A 23,108-nucleotide genomic window follows, 5' to 3' on the forward strand; every position below is an offset into this window, starting at 1 on the left:
CTCCTTGGTCTCCTTCGCCCTCTTGGCGAGCATTGCGGTCACGTCCAGTTTACCCCTAGCCATTAACCCTGCAACAACACAAATCTTAACATCAATTCAAAACTGCTAAACAACCAAAACTTGAAAACACATACCTAGCAGAGCCATCTCGAAATGAGATGTTTCAAAAATATCCAAAAGGCCTCGGACAGGCAGGCCCTTCGGTAACTGATCTAGTAGGTCCACGATCTCCTTGTCCTCGTCGGGAAGTCCGGACACGGAAAATGCCTCGTAACGAGTCGGACGCTTCGTCCAATAGAAGGGAAACAATGGGTCGCCCTCACGGTCATAAAAACCATTTTTTAACTCCGGCCCCCAACGAACCTTGAAAAACCCACTCTTAAACCCTTTGTACGAAGAAGTGAAGGCCCGAAGAAACCCTCGCTTCGGCACCCGAGACAGAGACACCCACTTCACCGGCTTGCTCGGTCGACATGTATAATAATACAGAAAGGCGAGGGGTCGGGGAGTGAAACCCAAGCATAAACAGAGATTCCGAAACGCCTGCATCGCGGCCCAGGCATTCGCATGCAACTGAGTCGGGGCAACATTGAGTACTCGGAGAACCCCCATCTGAAAATCGTCAAAGGGCAGCTCGACACCGAGATCAGTAAACCAACACATGTAGGCGTAAAAGTAGTCATCATCATTCTCCCCTCGTTCCAAAAACACAAAGTCGGCCTCCGGCCCATCGTCCACGCAGGCCTCGGCTAGTAGGGGAAACTGGTCTTCCCCACTCCCAAAACAATTTTCCAAAGACACAAACGTGTCCAACAACCCTTGGTCCGACAGCTGAGAAAAATAAACGCCGACCTCACCGTCAACCCATTCATAGCCAGGCATCTCCAAAGTCCCGTAGTCGATCCGCGCCCTAGCCCGAGTAGTTGAACCAATAGCGCCTTTACCTCGCGCGTCCCCGACTACTTCTACTCCATCCCCGCTAGAACCGACTCGCAACGCAACCTGCGATGTTGGCTGACCGACGCGACCCACACCCCGTTCGCCCACTTCGACTGCCCGAGCCAAAGCCACGGCCAACGTGGTCGGAGACAACACCTCGACCACATCATCCCCACTATCCTCTGGTCCGGGGTGGTCGGAAGGAAAGACCACCTCGCATTGCAACGGGGGCAACCTGGATATTTCGCTGGAAGTCGATCCCTCTCCATCTGACGAAGCGCCCGACCCCTCCGAAGACGTCCAATTCCTGGCAGATTCATAACCCCTATCCATTTATTGCCAAAATAAAAGAATACAAAATTTACCTTTCTCGGTTTGCTCGGAAGAATCTTGATATCGAGAGAGCTCGGAAAATTTACAGCGCGTAAATTTTCACTCCCAACCTCCCTATTTATAGGCAAGGTAAACGGGAGGAGGTGAAAAGACGCCCCCAAGCCACGACCGTTCGATCGCCATCATTCAACGGCCCAGATCTCACAACCTTTGAAATGATAACCGTTAGGGCTAACGTGGCAAGTCACATCCTGCAACACCTCCCCACGAACACTGATCACGCCTCGGTACAAGACTCAAGCAAAACTGGGGCCTCGGTTTAATCCAAGGTAGGCTTCAACTCAGCCTAAGCCACTCAGGCACTCGGCCAAAAATCAACAACTCGGCCACAATTCGGCCCAAACATCACTCGGCCCAAACTCAACAACTCGACCACCAATCGGTCCAAACACCATTCGGCCCATACTCCACCGACCAATAGTAATTCCAAAACCGGCTAAACCTATTCCCAGACCCCTTCTAGGTCGAACGCCGAGAACCACCACTACACACATTCTTAACTTCTTCGTCTCTGCGATCCTCGACGCTGTGGGGGCTGTGTACCGTATGAGGCCGAACGGTCCGAACACCCGACCACGTAACCGAGTGGTCTGAACACATTCACCCAAACCCGAATGAACCGAAGCCCGAGCATGCCGACTACTCATAAAAGGGAACAAGTCGGTATGTTCGGCTCAGGCACCAATCTTCGCTAGGATGATTATGGAGAAATTAATTTGCATAATATCTCGGTTTAACCCCCTAATTATCCGGGGCCCAGTCCCTAATCACGGCCCAACAAGAAACACTATAAATAGACCCCCTGTGAGGTACGTATCCAACTTTCAACTACCGCATTTATTACGCCGAGCACTTACTTGAGCGTTGGAGTGTCTTTGCAGGCTCACCCCCCTCACATCGGACTACCCGGATAGGAACAGTACCCTTCCTTTTCCTACGGGCTACGGGGTCCGTATGTAAGTTGGGGCATGGCCCCATGTTAAACAAATAATGATAATAACAACATGAACAAGCTAGTTGGCAGACACGTATTCATAACTGTCATCTACCATAATTTTGCTGACCATTTCATCATATAGGAGAAACAGATGCCACAATTAATGAGTTACACTTTTCAAGGTTTGGACATTTAATTACACTCGACAAGTTGCGCAAAAAACCATCTCCTTATTTACTTTGACAGTACCTGTACATTGGATTCTTAAGCAACAAAAGATAGAGTTTAAAGTGTAAAACTTTCATGGTCAAACAACTAAAACCAATTCATTCGTAAATACGTACAATAAATTTATTATACTCCTATATTATAATTTGAAATCAGTTACATGGCCGGTACATACATTATTTTCTCAAAAATAAAACAGAAAAGGTAAGAGTACAATACAAAGAGACGAAAAGTAAAGAGAATTTATTTGAATTTCAAGAGGAACTTTATATTGAAGAATTAGCCATCTGGTCAACACCAATATCCAAGAAGGACTGCATGACATGCATGTATGTAGGTTAATTTACAAATACCCAACAAATTAAGAAAGTTAATTAGAAATTTAGAATAGAGTTGAAACAAACAGTTACTACTTAAGGGAGTATAGTTTCACTCCAGAACTCCAGAGATTGCAGATGATGACGACTTTGAGTATCGTTCAAGCAATGATAGTACCTTGGCAGCTTTTTTCCTGAGGTGGCCATCTCCATATATATTCATGCCAGTCAAACCAATTAGACGTGATCTAGCTGTTGTTCCATGGTATTCAACCATTTCCTTTGACACAAACACCTTCTCCAATAGTCCTAGAGCTTCTGCTTTGAGAGAATCAGTTCCCCAGTTCAAAATGTCCAATATGGATCTTATTGCATTTGAATCATGCAAAACACGAGCTCCTCTTTGAGGAAAGTCTTCCAAAACCAACGTGGAAAGTGTTTGTATTGCTTCATAAGCAGTTGCATGAACCTCCCCATGCAACAACTTTATCAAGCCAGGTAAAGCCTTTGCTTCCAAGAGACAAAACGTGGTGTTGGCACTGCATACACTCCCATGTGCTGGACACAAAGGAACACGAGATGATCTGAAAAGCCAGCAACCAGTTGGTTTGGGAACAACTGTGAGCTTTGGAGTGCTCATGGAAAGATCACCAATGAATGCTGCTGCTCTTGCTTTTGCTGTGACCGAGCCAGTGTTGAGAAAATTCACAAGCAAAGGATAAATCCCTCGTTTAACCAAATCTCGCTGTGACTCAATGTTTGTAGGGTCTGTGAACCTGAAGAGTGCACTGAGAGCATTTTCTTTTGCTTCCATTTTGCCAGTTTTCAAAATGCTTATGATTGCATCAAGTCCTCCCAGCTCAATCAACTTCATAGTGAGTTCTCGTTCTGATTTTGGCAGGTTAGCAAGTAAACCAGCAGCAGCCATCTGCACATTATCATTTTCTTCATTCTCAAGAAATCCAATCAAGGCTTCCAGCCTTCTAGGCCTGAAGAGGTATTCAACTACTCCTTCTGGCTCATGTTGCGAGAAAAGAAAGAGAAGAATTATGGAAGTCTCCCTGATCTCTGAGTCAGAGTCATCAAGAAGTGGAAGAATTAGAGATACACCATTGGCTGCTAGAATTGCTTTCTTAACCAAACCAGTCTCAAACTTGCAAATGCCAAGAAGTGCACGCAGTGCATGCTTACGGATGTTGTGATCATGGTGGGAAATCTGCTGCAAAGCTAGCAAATTGGTGATGATAGAATCTAACTCAAGTTCTTTGCCTTCTCCATCAACAAAGAAATCAATTCCATTACCATCTGAAGAAAGCTTCTCAATGATTTCAGAGCATTTGATGATAATGAATGTCAGTGGCCGAGGAGAGAACATTAAATCTAGAATAAGAGGAACTCCTCCAGATGCTGCGATTATTCCCTTATTGGCATGAGATCCTGCTAATTTAACCAGGGCTGACAATGACAAGTCTTTTGATTCAATACTGCCCGACAGCATTTCTAGCAAAGGAGGTATAACTCCTTCCTTGCCAAGGAGTTTCATGTTTAAATCACTCAACTCCAAATTAACTATTGCTTTTGCCATTGAAATTCTTGAATCCGGTCCTGGGAAGATAAAGAAGAACAAATAACTCATTATGATCAACTTAGTAGTTACTATACAGAGTGAACTTTCTGACTCGAGAATTGTAATAAGTCAAGACCGACTGCTTGATTTGGTATCAGTGCAACAAATAATTATAACTATAGGATACAAAGTAAAGGAAAAAGACTCTCCTAATCTGACTATGTCCACAACAAAATATATGAATTATGTGCACCATAAATGTAAGAAAGTATATGAACATTTACCATGTGATTTTGAGCAAGTCAATTTTTAAATGGAGCATGCATTACTTGAAATTTTTCATCGGCATTGCAAGAACAAGGAGGTATTTTTTTACTGAGTTTTTCTCCAAAGCTGGGAAGTGTCATCGAGAGAGAACATGGAATGGGAAGAGATTCTAAATTCGTTTCCTAAGAAACAATGATATTTACAAACTATTTTATTAATAAGCATCCATTTCATGTTTCTAACAAAGGAACTTAAAGTGTACTAGTTAACAACATAGGATAATTGTGTATTTCCTTAGCTAGCTAGATGACATGGCATCCTTGTCTTCTGCCATTGCAGTGCCAATTGCGTAAGCAATATAATGAGAAATATTTATGTTATCATAATAAACATGTTACAACTTGAAAATAATCCATCGTCTTACCTTGAATCATGCGATCAACAAGTGGTTTATACCAGCCAAGATTAGCAGCAATAGTAATGCTTTCCTCATTTAGTTCAAAAACCATCATCAAAATCTTTTCTGCTACCTCAGAAGAGGGGTTGATAGAATTCTTTAGAAGGGAAACAAGGGACCAAATTGCAGTGCGATTTTCAGAAAGCTTTTTGCAGAGACATTGATTCCAACCAGATTGTTCTTGAAGCAACTCATATAGCAAATTAATTGCTGCCTTTGAAATGCTAGAGTCACTCCCTAAGCAAGAAATAATGTGATCCCATCCTTGAGATTCAGCCACTTTCTCCTATAAAATTTCATGCAAATATTAGAGTTCAACTTGATCTTGAGGTTAAACATTTGATATGTGTGCTGTGGGTGTAGCCATAAAAAGGAATCCAGACTATCTCAATGGTAAAACTAGTCCACTTCCCATTCAGGAAAGGAGAGAAACTTCAACACAGAAAGTGGTAAAATGAAATCAGTGAGCCATAATGAGAAACATATAACCTTTTAAAAATTATCATGTTCAAAATGATACAAGCAACAGCATAATCAAGAAAAATACTTTTTCACGTTTGTTGTACCTATGCTTCTCCCATTTGTCCCTCTAAATCATAAAATGCAAATCCACAAGGAACTTTATTTTTTGACTGAAGCAAGAAAAAGAAACAGCTTGCCTACCTTATTTCTTGTATTCCCCTCTACAGCATCCTTCAAAGTTATCAAAATCTTCATCTTCACTTCTCTGTCATCAGATCTCCCAAGGATAGAGATAACATTATCAGTAAGCTCTCCTATAGAAATCCAATCCTTGTTAATAGAATTCTCTCTTACTAGAGCCTGCATTTGGCTCAGGGATTCTTGCAGGTCAGAATTTGATAATAAATTTTCCCTGATAGACCTAATTATCAGACAGTAATTAAGTTCTCTCCACTCTTCAATGGATTGTCTTAAAGGAATGTTAGACCTCAAGGTAGTATCTTCAAGATCCTCTTTAGTTTCTGGGTCTGTCCTGTTGCCATCATAAAACCAAGCTTCAATAGCAGATCTCTCACAAGTAGTACCAGTGCAAAGGCTGACAGGATCTTCCATAACAGCTCCAGTTATCGAACAAAGGAAAGGATTGAGTGGGGGGATATACTTTTCCCTTGAATCATATCTCTCTATCACCTTAACCCTTTCAAAGTATTGCCTCTCCACTTCTTCATAATCCCTTGCTGCATCAGCTCTAGAGAGTAACTGAATGATCTGCTCCAAAAAAACACATTCAGCTCTTTCTTTCCTTTGGGCAGCTTCTTCTTTTTCCTTCCTAATGCTATCAAGCTCTTTGCTTATCTCTGAGGGTTCCACTGGAACCCCAACTGCCCTTGCTATCTCCTCTACCATGTAATTTGCAAAAGCCTGATCTAGTTTCTGTTCTCTGAGTCCCTCGTTCAACTTGTCAACAATTTGAATTTGAGATTGTGAAGCCTCAAACTCCACCCTTTGCATCTCATTTTGTAGTCTATTGACCTGATCAGAAATTCTTGATAGGACTTCAGTATTTGCAATAGACAATGCAGCCAGAGACTTTCCAATATCCCTGGTGACTTGTTCAACCTCCTTAACTATGGATCGGCACTTAACTAGCAAGTAAAAACGGCCACGGTTCTTATACTTCTCCACCAAATTATTTGCTTCCTTAACATCTGCTTCAAGAGAGTCCAGAGCAACTCTTGCGGCTTGAGAGTCGTTCAATTCTTGAAGTTGTAATTCCTTTAGCACTGGCTCAATATCTAATAGATGTTTTGAAAGAGCCTTGAAACTTTCTTTACCAATAAGAACATCAGATGCTGCGGAAGCTGTTTTCAAGACTTGGTTAGTTACCACTGTCAAAATTGTACCTATGGGTATGAGTTCCAATCCTGCCATAGTGAAAAGTCTATGGCCAAATTTTCTACTCAGACAGTGTAAACTGAACTCTTTCTATTTCCTGGAAGTTGAAACTATTGAACCTGCAAATTGCTTCTCTTTTTCCTTGGAATCGAATTCTTCTAAATCAATCCTCTTATAAAGCATAAAAAATTCTGCACTAATTCCAGAACAGACAATTTAACACAGAAGAAATAGATATTGACTAAATGAATATGAATTCTACTGTCTAAAGAATTCCATATGCAATAAACACCATGCTCAGTATATTAAAAATATATGATTTTAACTCGTAATATTGAGGTTTTGGGTATTTTTACTGATAGCTTGGAAAATAAAAGATGAATTAATATATTCAATTCAAACTTTTACAGGTGGTGTTGATTGAAAATAGTAATTCGTGCATACAACAACAGAGGCAACGAATTCTTATCCCATCTGATGGAAGATACAGAATATAAATCACTAGTACATTGCTGGGTACATAATTCATAATATTGGGCAACATTGTCCATAAATGTTTCTTCCTTTCTGGTAAGGGAAATAATCAAACAAGCAAGTTGTGAAAGAGAGATCAAATGCTACAGTAAGGAAATCCTTTAATGGAGAAGCAAGTTATCAAGATAAGCAAACAATCTGACAAAAATTACAAGACCGTGCCAATACCAAGATACAAGCTGCCAACATATGCTACAAAAATTAAGGAGTAGAGTGGACTTTCAGAATATCTTGTTATTAGGATGAAATCTATTTCAGCATAACTTCCATGGTTTTATCTTTCTTTCTTCTACATAAAAACTGATGCATCCCTGATGTAAAATTATAATTCTAAGATGAAGAATTCCATTGCTCTCAAAATTTCCTCGTTTACTTTTCACATAGTATTATTCTCTAATTTCACTTTTTTGAGTACCCAAAAAGTCAAAATTCAAGAAGAGCAAACTAAAAATTGTACTTGAGCTGCAGCAACCATAATTCTAAGTTTCTAACATGCTGAGGACAATGGCGTCTATCTTTCAAGATGCACAAATAAAACGGAAGATTATAAAAGGCTAAAAGAATACCTCACAGAAGCTGCAAACTAGTGTCAGAACTCAAAACTGAGAAACAAAGTTGATTGTTACTGCTTTCCTTTTATTGGCACAGAAGATACATGGGGAGAGAGGAGTTGAGCAAGTCAATGGTTTGAGGAAGATACCAAGAAAGTTGCATTTTCATGTAATTCTGTGTTTCAAAAACATTAAACATGGTTTGGAAAGTTGCGTACAGAGGTACGGAGCAATGAGTGACACATTTTCTCTTGCAGTAGATTTTGTTTTCCTCGATAGTTAGCTCGTTTAATACGCTTAGCTACGTTAAATGCGGTCCAGAGAACGCGGTTAGTTGATCTGGTCGTGTGACTAACGTTGAATGGAGTTGACCTTTAATCTAAGTCTGCACTGTAAATTTCGTATGAAAGATGGTTCAAACACCAAAATCTGTCATAGGCCCACTACTTTGTTTTCAACATTTGCTTTTCCAATTCGTTGGATAGAGGCCCAATTCGGTGGCCTTTTTGGATTCAAGTGTTTCTTTTCAGGCCACACCCCGTTCTCGTGGCCCAGCTTTTGGACTCAAATGTTCTTTCCAAAAAAAAGTTTTAGAGCTACGTCTCTACTAATATCAACTTTCCCAATTTCTCACTTTCCAAAATAATAAAGAAGTATTGTTTTCAGCAACAAATAAATAAAGAAAAAATAATGACAATCTTAGCCTCTATCACTTCAAAAGAAGAATAAAAAAAAACGAAATATGGCCATAATTGAAAACAACATTTCATCAGATCCCAACAATTATCTACAAGATAATGAAGATGGTTGCTATGAACTATTATTTGATTGATCAAAAGCAACAAATACTGAAGTTTAAATTTATATTTAGAAAATAATATCACATAAAAAGAATTCATGCTTCAGCTCAATCAAACTCATTATCATATCACATGACCATAAAGGAGATAAAACTTTCAATTTGTCGAGAGTCTGCAAAGAATATCGCATGAAAAAATCTTATGATTTACACATTTGTCTAAAAGCTTTAAATATAATATTATCTTACCATCCTCTCTATATCAATGCAATATTTTATAAGTATAATAATTCTGATGTAATATATTTTATTCAATAAGTATAGTAATCTGTGTTGTAGTTATTTGCTTGAATCGAATTAATCATTGGAAATTGCCTCCAAGTTTTCTTCCTGCTTTTGTAAGCTTTTCATCTGGAATTTTTATTGTAGAATTTTATTTTAAATCAATATTTTCATTGAGCTTAATATTTAGGCACTATTAATGTAAAAATTTACACTATTATCTTAAAAATTACGGAAAATATATCTTTTAAGATAATTATTGTAAAAACAAACCTATGTTAATTTGTAATTGAATGTTAAAGTAAAGTCTTTACATTGTTAATACATATAAAAAGTATAAGCTGTTTACTCATTCTCAATATATTATTATAATAAATTAATTCATAAGATATTTATAATTCTGTCAAATTTATTTACTTAAATTCCAGCTAATACCACTATATTGAAAGAAATAATATAACACGAGGAGATCCTAAAGAACATTGATTGTCACGCAGTTCCATGATGCTGCATGCCTATTTTGTTTGCGTGTGTGGCATTTGTAGCTGAACCCACTTTACGCTACAACTAATCAAAATGTTCCTTCTGCAACAAAACAATGAATTGCTCGTCTTATTGTCCATAGTTAAGCTGAAGAATTGTATTATTGAGCAGTGAGAAGTGACATCAGACGTGACATAACATATAATATCTATTACTCTCATTCCACTGCCCATGCCCATCAAATAACATCTTCTTAGTGGTCCAATTTCACATGAACGTCCAATCATTCCAACCATTAAAGCAACAAAGCACAAAGCTCATCACCCTTCACATTTACGTTCTTTTTTTAAAAAAATCTAGCATATGGAGTATATAGCAAAAAGAAGTCACTTTTTTTAATCAAGATATTTTTGCTTTCATGACGAGGTGACTGCTTCAAAAATGATCACTCTCCATGAAAGAGAACATTTCACCGTGTTGAAACAGTTAATTACATGCTGTAAGTCATTTTCCCACTTTAATTTAGTATGTGTTTCGATGGATATTTATAGCATTACATGAACTTCATTTTATAAAATCATTTTTAATTAAATTTTAGAATATAGAGAGTAATTTATTTTAAAATAAGTATTCTAAAACAATTTATAATACAATTTAAGACAAAAAGATTTATTGAAACATAAAATCATCCTTTTAAGTATACAATTATGAATTTGATTTATAGTTTATGTATGGAAAAACATTTGTTATAAAAGTTCAATCTTTTAAATTGGCATCAGTATCGAGAGAAATTTCTTTAACTTTTGGTTAGGTGATTTCTTAGTTTATTAAAATAACAATAATAATTTTGTATAACAATTTTTTTTCTATATTTATTTCCCATTTTTCACAAGGGAGAAGGTGAATTTTTTACATAAATAATATTTTTTTTAAAAAAAATTACAAAAGTAACATCTGTGCAACTTTATTTACTCAACTAGAACCAATCACTGTTCATGCTCAGAATTCGGTTCCCCGGGAACCGAATTCTGAGCTTCAATATATATATATTTTTTTGTTATCAGAATTCGGTTTCCGGGAAACCGAATTCTGAGTTGTTTTAATTTTTTTTTTTTTTGTTTGAGGCCCAGTTTGGGCGAATCTGGGAAGTGGAACGGGCCGTTCCGGAAGCAGAACGGCCCGTTCTACTTAAACACATAGAGTGTTATTTTTGAAATTGGAACGGGTGCAGAACGCGCCGTTTCAATTTCAAAAATAACACTCTATTTGTTTAAGCAGAACGAGCTGTTCTGCTTCCGGAACGGCTCATTCCACTTCTCAGCTTCGTCCAAACTGGGCCACAAACGCAAAAAAAATTAAAATAGCTCAGAATTTGGTTTCCCGAAAATCGAATTCTGAGCACAAAAAAAAATTGAAGCTCAGAATTCAGTTTCCGAAGAACCGAATTCTGAGCATGAACAGTGATTGGTTCTAGTTGAGTAAATAAAGTTACACAGATGTTACTTTTGTAATTTTTTTTAAAAAATATTTTATGTAAAAAATTCGGAAGAAGGTACCCAACATTTTTTTCCCTTATTTAAATATATTATTTTACCACTACAAACTCTCCTAATCCATGTATTAATATTAAATTTGCAAATGCTCATAAAAATGTTGATAATAGTTGGAAACAACTTTTAAAAGAAGTGGAACATTAGGTACCGTACATATGTTTTGGTATTTGGTGAAATAAGTGGAGCATTAATTTAGCGAACAATAGGACGGAAGTGGTACTAAGTATTAACTTCTCCTTCTTTTAGTTTTATTTTTTTATATTTACATAATGAAAACTAGAAACTCTAAAGAAATAAATAACTGAAAATTCAGTTATCAAAGGAAATATAGTCCAGAAAGGCGAATCTTGAAAGACATGCACAACAATAATGAATTCAAATTAATGCTTAAAAATAAATTGCTTTTATATTTAATATCACACTGTTTATTTCACATACATAATTAAATGAATATACTATTTATAATAAATTGAATTTGAATAACTTAAAAAAAAAAAATATCACATTCGAAATTCAAATTTTAAACAAAACACCCAATTATTGTAAAATTAAAGAAATGTAAGATTGTAAACTTTGATTAAAAAAATCAAAATGGGAAAAGTTTTGGCAGATTTATATTCTATTTAGAATTTTTAATATAAAATATATTTTGAAATAAATTATCATCTAAAATATTATATTAGATATTAAAAATATGTTTATATTATAAATAAATTAAACTTGATTTTGTTACAATTTAACATATTAATTTTTATGTTTTTATTAGTATTAAATTATTACAAAATATATTTTTAGGATTGTAATTCTAATCAAACATTTAAAAAAATGTCTAGATAAATAAGTCATATTTAGGACATATATTTTAAAAAAATGTTAAGTTCAAACCTACTAAATTATAATATAATATAGTCTGACTTAACTTATTTTCATCATTAATCATAAGCATAGATATAAAAGCTTGTAAAAAATAATTACAATATATATTTATACCTTTAAAAATTACATGTAAAATTTGCAGTACTATAAATATATAAATAATTATTGTCCTCACTATCTACAATTTATGGATCCGTCACTATTCTTAACCGGCAATAAATCTTTAGAGATGAGTCGCATACATATAAAACACAAAGGACACATGAAATCATATACAATATTAGTCGAAGTCCATTTTATGTGAATTAATATACAAAAATTTCCAGGAGTTCATCAATAGTTACCACAAAACAAGTTTCGTGCATATAGACATTTAGCTGAATAAAATGAATAACACATATATTGATTATAGAAATCATATCCTTTATTTTCAACAATGGTAGAATTATAATGCATAAGGATTATGCTGAGTGACTGAAATATTACACTATATACACTAAAACTAAACTAAACTTATTCTAAGAAGAAAGAAGAAAGATGGTCAAGAAACCATACAACAGTCTCATACATAGGAGCCATATGCGCGGGCAAAAAGTGTTGTGAGATTTCGTAAGTACAATGTTTCTAACCTCTTGAAACGAGTCTGTCTTGCTTATTTATAGATGATGGGTAGGAGCAGTTACTTTTGTATTAAATCTGATGTGGTATGTGTAACTGCCCCATATTACAAGACGTGGGTAACCTGTCTTAACTGTTCTTAACTTCTCGCGACTGCCCAGTACACTCTTCGATCCTTGGATAATTTTTTCAAGATTCTCACTTTAAATTTCGAGAAACAATTAATATTTATCAACTCCTTATGCTTTGTAACTGCCTCATCGTTCATGCATTTGTGAGTAACCTCCTTTAACCACCCATAACTGCTTGTAACTACCTTTCTTCAATTTGTCGAACTATAGAATCTTTCGATTTCTTCTAGATTTTCCAATTCTATCCCAACACATACAATGGATGAGAGTGAGACTTTCCAAACCAAACTATTCTCGAGACTCTATGCACTTTTAACACACTTATCAATATATAATTTCCAACACTTTGCAGTTCGTCACTTATCACAACCCTTGTTGCATATCACATTATGAATGTCACTTAATGTTTCACTTTCACAATATCACTAACATTTTCATAATTCACATTATTTTCCATATAATATACCATCCCTAGTTATCATGCAATCATTCATATTGATTTATCATCTCCCATCATAGACATTCAAACAAACACCAACATTGTAAGTGCCCAAGGGCTCGCTCTAAGTACCCAAACATTCACTTTAAGCAAGCGAGGTTAGAAATCACTCTTAAACCTCTCCACCACCTCCCTTAGTTCGCTTAGAGTAATCATAATTCACTTTGAGAAACTAAAGTCAGGAAAAACACTAGACTTGGTTGCACCACTAGCTTAGAGCAAGTAAGTCCTCACTCTGAGTAAGTACACTCAAAAACCTACATATTTTTTTGACTTTTCTCACATATAATTTTCCATAATTCACACAAATTAATCAATTACAAGGGCTTCTAAAATCTAATTAATTATAGTTTTTAAACATACAATTACAAATATTTTAAATAACATCCTACAACAATTTGTATATACATCCTTAAGATTCTCTCGAGAACTCACGGGCACTCATAGACTGATAAATTATGTACAATTCATAGAACCAAACACACCACCACACGTATATGTCATTCAGAACATCACAATTTCATGACAAATTCACACTAGGTTTGGGTTTAATCCCTCACCTCTATGCATACAAACAACCTAGGGACTAAGGATCAATCTCGCTACCCAAAAGTTATCCCACACCCTAGAGCAAGACTTTCGCTCCCCCCTTACCTTGATTGACGCTAGCTTCAAGGTTCTGATCTTCGAACTCCTCTCATGCTATCTTGAATTTGTCTCCCTCTTCATATCACAATATATAGTCAGATTAAAAGTGGGGTAGACCTAATATTACTAATGTATTTAAAAGAACCCTAATCCTCACCCCACACATGTATCCCTTCAGAAAAGTCCAACTCAATCACTCTCATTAATTTGAATTTTAAAACATATAATAAATCAATAATATCTTCTCTTGATTCCCTTAGAATATATTATCTCCATTTAATTAATTTAGAAAAAAATTTATTGATAAATTTTAAAAAAAGTGGAATCTTACACTTAAAATTACATAAAAAATATTTAAATAAAAATGATAAAATGTTCAAATAATATGTACAAAGTTTTAGGTTTAAATTTTCTTGTGTCATCGTAATTTTTATTGATTAAAAACAAGTTTTACGATCAAATAATATAAATCTAATATAAATACATTATATATAAGTAAATTTATAGGTTTTTTAATATTTATTATTTCAATCAAATACAAATTTATAAATATAAATAATGTCACATTTTAACATGAAATTAAAAATATTTTTCATATAAACATTGTTTATTTTTTAAAATTCTTTTAACATTTTATATTCATCACATAAATTTATCGTTTATTAAGTTACATTATTATTGTCTCTATTATGAATAATGTTGAGCATGTTGTATTAAGGTAATATAGCATGTTTAAGACAATTTATTTTTCTCTATTTTAACTATATTCATATGGAAAAAAAATAATTTGAAAATATAACTAATGTGTGTTTGGAAGAAAATAAATGATGTTATAAATGATATTAACAATTTGAATTTTTTTAATGCTATAAATGATGCTATAATTAATGCTAACCTAATAATTTGAATTATATATATATATATATATATATATATATATATATATATATATGTATATACATAAGTTATATACAAATGCAAATATATTAATAAAACTAATATTTTCATAGATACTTTTATTTAAATATACATCATTATTCATTATCATTTTTATATATTTGTAAATATTTAAATGCATATCTATTAACACATATTTTTAAATAATATTGAAATACATTAAAAATTATAATAATTTAAAAAAATCATTAATATCCGTGTAAGACTTTACAACACACACGTATGCACATATTTATATAATATTTACGAATGTAAGACCCTAGACTCTATATTAAAGATTATAATATATAAAATTTTGTATTTTGTAAATTATAACCTTATTCGTACACGCGGAACAAGTTACTAGAGTAGTTTAATACATAAGAATGAAACAAGATTGAGAGAAACAATAGAGTATAGTGTAAAAAAAACCTTCAGAGTATGAATAACTTTTTTTAAAACAAATATTTACAGAAACAAAAATTTTAAAATAATTATTTTGAGATTATAAATGACCAGTATTTAAAAAATACAGAAAAATTGAACATAATTAACAATTTGGTTTTTTAAAAATTAAATAACATTAATTAATATACAACTTTAGAAATAAAAATAATACGAGAAAATGTTACCACTGATAAAAATAAGGATTGTATTGTATATATAAAAGATTAATGATTGTATTATAAACAACTACATATCTAGCGATCGATTTTATTTTATTTTTTTCTGTAGAAAGAATATCTTATCTTGCCGTTGCATGAATCCTTAAACAACTTTAAGTTTGTTTTTGAGTTTAGTCTTTATGTAGATATTTCATATATGCACAGTGTATTCTCCAGTTCCTATATATAATCCTATATTCTCTAGCTCCTACATATGATCCTACTAAAATATAAATTGGCGACATGTATATACAAGCATTATTTTTATTTATTTATTTATCCCAAAAGTCTACCTCCACACAAATAAGAACAATATTATTTATTTGTATACTTAATTTCAATTATACCTTTAGACGTTTACTCACTTTGTAACGAATAGTTTATAAAAAAATAATGAACAAGAACATATAATATAAATATATACTTATTAATTCGAAAACTAACGGTGGAAAGGAAGAGAAAAGTCTTGATCATCAAGTGGTAATCATGTTTTCGGGATATTTCCTTGCAATTTGTCAATCATAAATTGTATCTTGTTTACTATACTACTACTGTCGAAGCTAATTTCAAGCAACGTACCAAACAAAGAAAACTTATTTTATACAAAAGATAGATAGTGACATGTTGAATAGAATAAATAAGGTCATTGTCACGAGTCTTCTCGTTAGTGGTTGATTCAGAGCCACTATCTTATATGAAGCCAATAAATGATAGTTTCTTAAGTGAATTAACTAATTCGGGAAGAAAAAAAACCCAATGAACTAGGAGCCAAACAAACTAAGATTACAGAATGGAGTGAATGAGTGGAGTTATTTAGAAATACAACATTGTTTGTCTATAGCTAGGATGATGAAATATATATATATATATATATATATATATAACTTGTTTCTTATCAATTATATGCTGCCTCTTGCTACAGTGACAAGGCTAATAATTCCTTTGGGAGACGGATGTTTATTCATAAAAATGGGGAACAATCTTTCCCTCTATTTTTTTACTTGAGTTGGAAATCTAGCGTTTTGACCAACAATAATGAATAAGTGAAAACATCTGATATTTTCTTACAAAAGATATTTTTGATTTATGCTTGTCTTGTCGATATTGTTCCTATCAAGTTATACTTTTATAAAATTCAATGAAAACAAAAGATATAGTGTCATACATATATAACATTTATAATCAGATGTTTTTTTACATTTATTTTAGTCTTTTCAATAATTAATTATAAATTATAGATTTATTTTCACAAATATTCCCTTAACATATATTAAAAACTTAATAATTAAAGTAAAACTGAGTTTCAATATCTTAATACAAATTTTAAGTTCGAGTATCGTAGATAATAAAAAAATGGGTATAAATGGAATCAAACATCAAATTAATATTAGTGGTAAGAGTTGATCCATGCTTAAACAAGGTCAGAGGTTCGAATCTTTCCTTGTGTATGTAGCCGCGTTAAATCTTGGGACCAGCTATCCCACCTTTTGAGGTGCCTCTAACGTAGCGAGGAGATTAGTCACTGTTATCAACGGTGGATACTCCAGGGACAAACAAAAAAAAAATATATCAAATTAATACAGAAGGGGCCTGCCATAAAACTAATTTTATTTAATGATTATTTAAATAAAAAAATTTATATAAAATATTGACAATTATTTAATTCACAAAAACATTTTTAGAAAATTTATTTACATAAACTAAATATGTTTTTTAGAATATCCAAAATTACATTTGGCAATCATGAATTTATAATGAAATTTTATGTAGCATTAATCACATTTTTTATATAAAAAAGTCTTATTAATTGTATTATAAAATTCTACTAAATTAAAATGAATTGTATTAGGCGCCAAATTATTTTTATAACAACAATAGTCAACAACAATAATCGAAGAATAAAAGAAAAATGTCATATTATTTAATTGAGAAAATGTGAGAAAAATGAATAAAATATAACAAAAGTAGTCATATATAGAATGAAATGAACTTGATTAATGTATTTAAAATTCAAGATGTCAATTTCTATTAAAATAAATTGTCACTCTAATGTACATAAGTTTGTCCCGTTGACAAATAATAATAATAATAATTTTAATTCTCAAAATAATTTATAATTAAATTCATATAAATGTAGTGATCATTTTTTTATGCATTTGAAATAGGAAAAAAAAAACAACGAAAAGAATTAAAAGTGAATATAGATTACGCTGATCATATCAATTATCAGGAAATGTGTTAATAAAGAGGGACACTCGTTTCAAACTAACAAGTGTTCATGGTTTACTCTATATTTATCCCGTCAATCAGCACATGAATTTCCTTGACGTAGAATGTGACAAAATTATAATGTCCAATTGAAAGTTTTGAAACCATGAATCAAGTTGATTAAAGGTTCGATCATATCTTACATCTTTATTAATAAGTTCGAGCCTCATTCACACATAAAAAGACTAAAATTATCATCCCATACTCTATTGACTATTGATACCATAATAAATACTCCCTCCGTTTTTTTATAGTCGTTTAAGGTTTTGCACGAGACTTAAAAAAATCATTGATATTTTAGTTTTCAAAAATATTTATTACTTACTTTCCTATTTTACCCTTTATTTTTTTTTGTATTTTTGAGACTTTTAAACTGCAATCTACTCCATTAATTATTAATGCATTGATTACACGTGAACTATGACCTACTGTATTTAATTATACCTGTCTATGAATTAATGGTTATAGTTAAAGAGTCTTGTAAATAGTTGTCCCTTTTTTTTTGTTTTTTTATAGTATTTTGTTGGGAATATATTGTTTTTATAAATGCACATTAACTTTATATGGGTAGTTGGAGAAAAAATAGGTAGACATTAAAAATAAATACACACATTGCTCAGTAAACATGTATTAATTATCAAGGGTAAAAATGGAGAAAAAAATTAATAAGTCATTAATTTGAGTAAAATGACTGAAAAAAAAATAATAAATTCTGACAAAACGACTATGAAAAAAAAATGGAGGGAGTAGCAAATAACTTGACTCTAAGATTAGTTGAGATACGACACGATCCTGTAATGCCAGTGATCCAATCTCTAGTAGAGTTTCGGACGATTACTCCAAATCCATAAGTGTCAGGATTGTCCCACAAGCTTCCATCTGTGTTGAGTTTAACAAAAGGTGAAGTAGGAAAGGACCAACCTACATAAAGAGAAGTCTTGAACAACTTGAGTTTATGAAAAGCATTTAGAATATCCACGTGAAATTGTTGAACCTGGTTAATGATTTTCCAAACATCCCAAGATATAGTTTGAAAGATAGCTGCATTACAATTTTTCCAAATCATCCAGCAAGTTTTGGCAAGGAGCACACCACTCTTACTCTCCATTGTTGGTCACCAACCAGTTCGTGAAATCAGCAGATCGTAGAAATTGGCCTGAGAATCCAAATTCAAAAACTGCCATATTTGAAGTGAAGTGTTGTAATCTCAAAGTAAGAATTGTTTCCTCTCCATTAGTGCACCTGAAACGAGAAGAATTAACACATGTGCCTAGAGACACAATAAACATTAGTGGGGATGCTCTCATGCAAAGTGAGCCATATATAAGAAGTGTTTTGTGTGTTTAGGTAAAGGTTATTTCTAGATCCATAACCAATTTCCAAATTGAGCTACAGGCAATGGAGACTCAACAATAAGCCATATGTAAGCTGAACCAGTCGAGAAAGCGCCATCTTTAGAATGCCCCATATAATCACATCGTCTATATGCTCATTCAAAATATAATTTTGAAGAATCAGTTTTGTTCATGTATTAGGATACACACTTTGCTTATCCGAATTGTTGCGAGTCTGATCCTTGGTCTAGGTCTTCTCGTTCCGCTCTAGATAGTCCGAAGTGGGGGGTGCCTGCAAAGACACTCCAACGCTCAAATAAGTGTTCGGCGTATTAAATGCGGTAGTTGAAAGTTATCTACGTACCTCGTTGAGGGTCTATTTATATTAGTTGTTGTTGGACCGTGATTAAGGAATGGGCCCCAAAAATTAGGAGGGTAAATCGGTGTATTAAGTAAATTAATCTCGTCCTAATTCACCTGGCTTAACTCCGTGTCCTCGAGTATGAGAACCTAATTGGCCGAGTCGGCCGACCCCAATTTGACAAGGTCGGCCGAGTCGGTTGCAGTGGGGCGGTTCGGTATGGTCGGTTATACTAATGTTTTCGGCCTGGTCGGCCATCCGGTACAAGTTTGACATGCATATGAATAGTAGTAGCCAACTTGATAAATATCCTTCAAACGCAATTGAGTATCCTGAACATGCACATATATGGTATTAAATGATAGAGATAGTCTTCCTCGAGCCATTTATCGTACCAAATATAGAGATATATATTTCCTCTATCAATACAAAATTGAAAGCCAAATTTCAAGACATTAATAGCTTTTGTTCTTACCTGAGATCGGTCAAGAGGGACGATTTACTGGGTAAGATCAGTGAGCCTTCTTTGTTGGGTACGTCAACTGCTTCGAGATGGGGTGGTACCTGCAAAAGAGACTCCGATGCTAAAGTTAGTATTTGATCGTATGAGTGTCTCATGTATATAGTGCACGTACCTTGATGTGAGATTAGAATTTCCTCTTGGGTGAGGATAAGATTGATATGGGCCTGAGATTGGTCGTGGCCCAATAGGCATTGGACCTTTGCTTTGACCGATGTCATGTAACATCTATCTGAGATTGTGCGACGCTTGGGCACCGAACTTGAGCTCGGTGTCCGATGTGAATAGTACAACTTTAACTATTAATTTCTAAGTAGGATGCCCCTTGTATTAAAGAAGAAAATAATACAAAGTCACACCTTAAATATTTGAAAAAACTCAATTAAACTGATTATATATAAAAAATAATAATTAATAAATAATAAATTTTAACAACTAATATTTATTAGCCACAAAATCATATAATTTATGATTGATTTAGTGACAATTATATTTTTGTCACCACATTATTGTTATTAAAAATTATTTTTTTTCGTAATATATAAATAATACTTAATTAAATGTTAGTATTATTTTCACATTCAAATATTCTTAATAAAAATAATAATATCAATATATGGTTCAATAATTTTTATTTATTTATTTATTTTTTACATTCATAAGATAAGGTTGGCTTCAACAAATTGAAGTTCTTAATTATATGATTCATTAAAATAAGACAGGTGATAATGTTGAAGTCAGCATGAACCAACCTAGCCGAGCTTAATTGATCAGATGAAAACCCAACATATTTTTGTGAATGCATTAAACAACTTAATACTAATTAATAGACAACGACGTAGTGAATTAAACTATAAAATGATCAAATAGTCCATGCCTGAATAATGTCTCGAATTTTGAAGAGAACCATCTGTTAACTTAATTTGCAAATTATCATTAATATATATTAATAAAATACTAAATTAGTGTCTGTGCCTTTGTAAGCATGGCGTAAATCATTTTTTCAATTTAATAGTTTAATTATAACATATTTATATAGTGTAAATTATATTTTTATTTCAATATTTTGAATTACAATATTTATATCTATAATATAAATAAAAAAGCTCACGTTAAACTTATAATACGATTTTTTCATCTAATTTAAAATATAAAAAAACTCTTTCAATTTATTTTATTAAATTTTTATTTTTGTTATATATTTGTTGACCTTTTTCATTCCAGTCTTTTAAAATTTTTATGTTTTTAATTAAATTACATGGAAAATTTTCATGTCATGAAAAGCTTAAATGAAGAATTCAAATATTATGTGGTGAAAGATTAAAATATAATATAATTTAAAAAAATGAAAATAATAATTAATAAATATTATATATTTTTATTTATGTATTTAAGATTAATAAAATAAAATTCTTCTTAATTTATTAAAAATTATTTTAATTACTATTTACTTAAAATTTATAGAAAATAACTATAAAAAAAAAATTGAACGTACTTATTTGTTTCTCTCCGCAGAAATGCATAAGCTTTGTTATTTTTTTCCCTAAATATTGTTTTTCTTAATTAATTATGTTCTTCCACGTTTCACCGATTTTATTTGGCCGAATGACGAAGGTTCAAACAAATCCTTCCATTTCTCCAAGCAAAATGTGACTAATGTGTTTATGCTAAGAGATCAAACATGTCACTTGCATAGTATTGACCATAGACACCACATAAAATTTAAAACGCATAAAAAATAGTATCGATTTCGTAAAATATTACCATGCAATATTTTATTACATAGAAGCAAATGTAATTTCCCTTTTAAGTTTTTAAGACAATAATTCCAGCTAATAGTAATTATAGTAATATTAATATGGCCAGGGGCGGACAGGGGACTCACAGCTCTCCCAAACTTTTCTAAATTTTCATATATATATATATATATATAGGGGAATGCTAATATATTCTCACCTATATTTTTTAGTTGAAGTATGTTAGTAACTTACACTAAAATTTTATAACAAAAAAATCACTCATTTCTTTTGATTTGATTAATTTATATAAATGATATTATAGTAATTTAATTTAATTTTAAATGAAAATAAAATATATTTTCTCTCTTATTAATTTCATTCTCTAAGTTATTTTTATTTTTTATTAAATTCTTTCTCCAACCTACTTCTCTTTTTAATTAAATTCTATCTTTAACTTATTTATCTCTCTCCTATTAAATTCTTTCTTTAACTCATTTCTCTCTCATCTCTCATGATGTCTCCCCTCTTTATGAAGAAATAAAAAATTAATTAATAAAAAATAAATAAATTAGAGAATGAAGTTAATAAGAGAGAGAAAATGTTTTATTTTCTTTTAAAATTAAATTAAATTACTATAATATTCTTTGTACAAATTAATCAAATAAAAAGAAATGAGTGATTTTCTTGTCCTAAAATTTTAGTATAAGTTGCTAACATACTCCAACTAAAAAATAAATAGGAGTATATTAACATTCCCCATATATATATATATATATATATATATATATATATTAATATTATATTTATATATTGTTATATTATTAATTATAATAAAATTAAAAAAATTGAGTAAAAAAAGAGAAATTCTATTTTTTATTTAATAAAGAAATTAATTTATAATTTTATATATAAAAAAAATAATTTAATACTTCCAAACTTTTAATCCAAGTTCCATCACTGGCGTAAGTATAGGCCTGTAAAACAAGATACTTTTGTATAAAATTCTTCTGATCAACTTCTTCTTTGACGATTAATTTAGGCCTACGATCATGAAAATATAGTTGATGCGTTAGTTTATTAGCCTTAGATTTTGTAGCTGATCCACAAGGTTCAGTATCATGAAATTTCTAGTGGCATACCAAATTTAATACTATAGCAGAATACGATTCATTTTGGAGACATTTTTCACGTCTCATTATGTAAGAATTACTAACATGGTATAAATATATGAGAATAATATAAATAGATCATATAAATCTTAGGCAGAGTACTCTCCACCCCTCTTTCTCAATCTATATATGTATAACTTTTAAACACTTATTCTCTTATTATAAATATTGACTTTAACA

At 32.3% G+C, this 23,108-nt stretch overlaps 1 protein-coding gene across 2 annotated transcripts; it reads right to left on the reverse strand.

Moving 5' to 3' along the window:
- Positions 1-2,725: 2,725 nt before the first annotated feature.
- Positions 2,726-8,361, reverse strand: LOC109814205 (U-box domain-containing protein 44). 2 transcript variants are annotated; one of them, XM_020378582.3, is made up of 4 exons: positions 8,063-8,361; positions 5,769-7,153; positions 5,073-5,391; positions 2,726-4,419 (listed from the first exon to the last, which is right to left on the reverse strand). In XM_020378582.3, the coding sequence occupies exons 2-4, from the start codon at positions 6,996-6,998 to the stop codon at positions 2,927-2,929; spliced, it is 3,042 nt and encodes a 1,013-aa protein (XP_020234171.1). In that variant the 5' UTR covers positions 6,999-7,153; positions 8,063-8,361; the 3' UTR covers positions 2,726-2,926. The 2 variants fall into 2 exon arrangements, with proteins under 2 accessions (XP_020234171.1, XP_020234178.1); XM_020378589.3 differs by having other exon boundaries at positions 5,769-7,158.
- Positions 8,362-23,108: the final 14,747 nt, after the last annotated feature.

This window comes from Cajanus cajan, chromosome 7 (genome assembly GCF_000230855.2).
Source record: "Cajanus cajan strain Asha chromosome 7, NIPB_CcT2T_4, whole genome shotgun sequence".
NCBI classification, from domain to species: Eukaryota; Viridiplantae; Streptophyta; class Magnoliopsida; order Fabales; family Fabaceae; genus Cajanus; species Cajanus cajan.

Excerpts from the sequence above, each read along its gene's own strand:
- LOC109814205 (XM_020378582.3), bottom strand. The coding sequence starts at position 6,998 with ATGGCAGGATTGGAACTCATACCCATAGGTACAATTTTGACAGTGGTA. Across the intron at positions 5,392-5,768 it reads AGGGGAATACAAGAAATAAG|GAGAAAGTGGCTGAATCTCA; the intron begins GTAGGCAAGCTG and ends GAAATTTTATAG. Across the intron at positions 4,420-5,072 it reads TGTTGATCGCATGATTCAAG|GACCGGATTCAAGAATTTCA; the intron begins GTAAGACGATGG and ends TTATCTTCCCAG.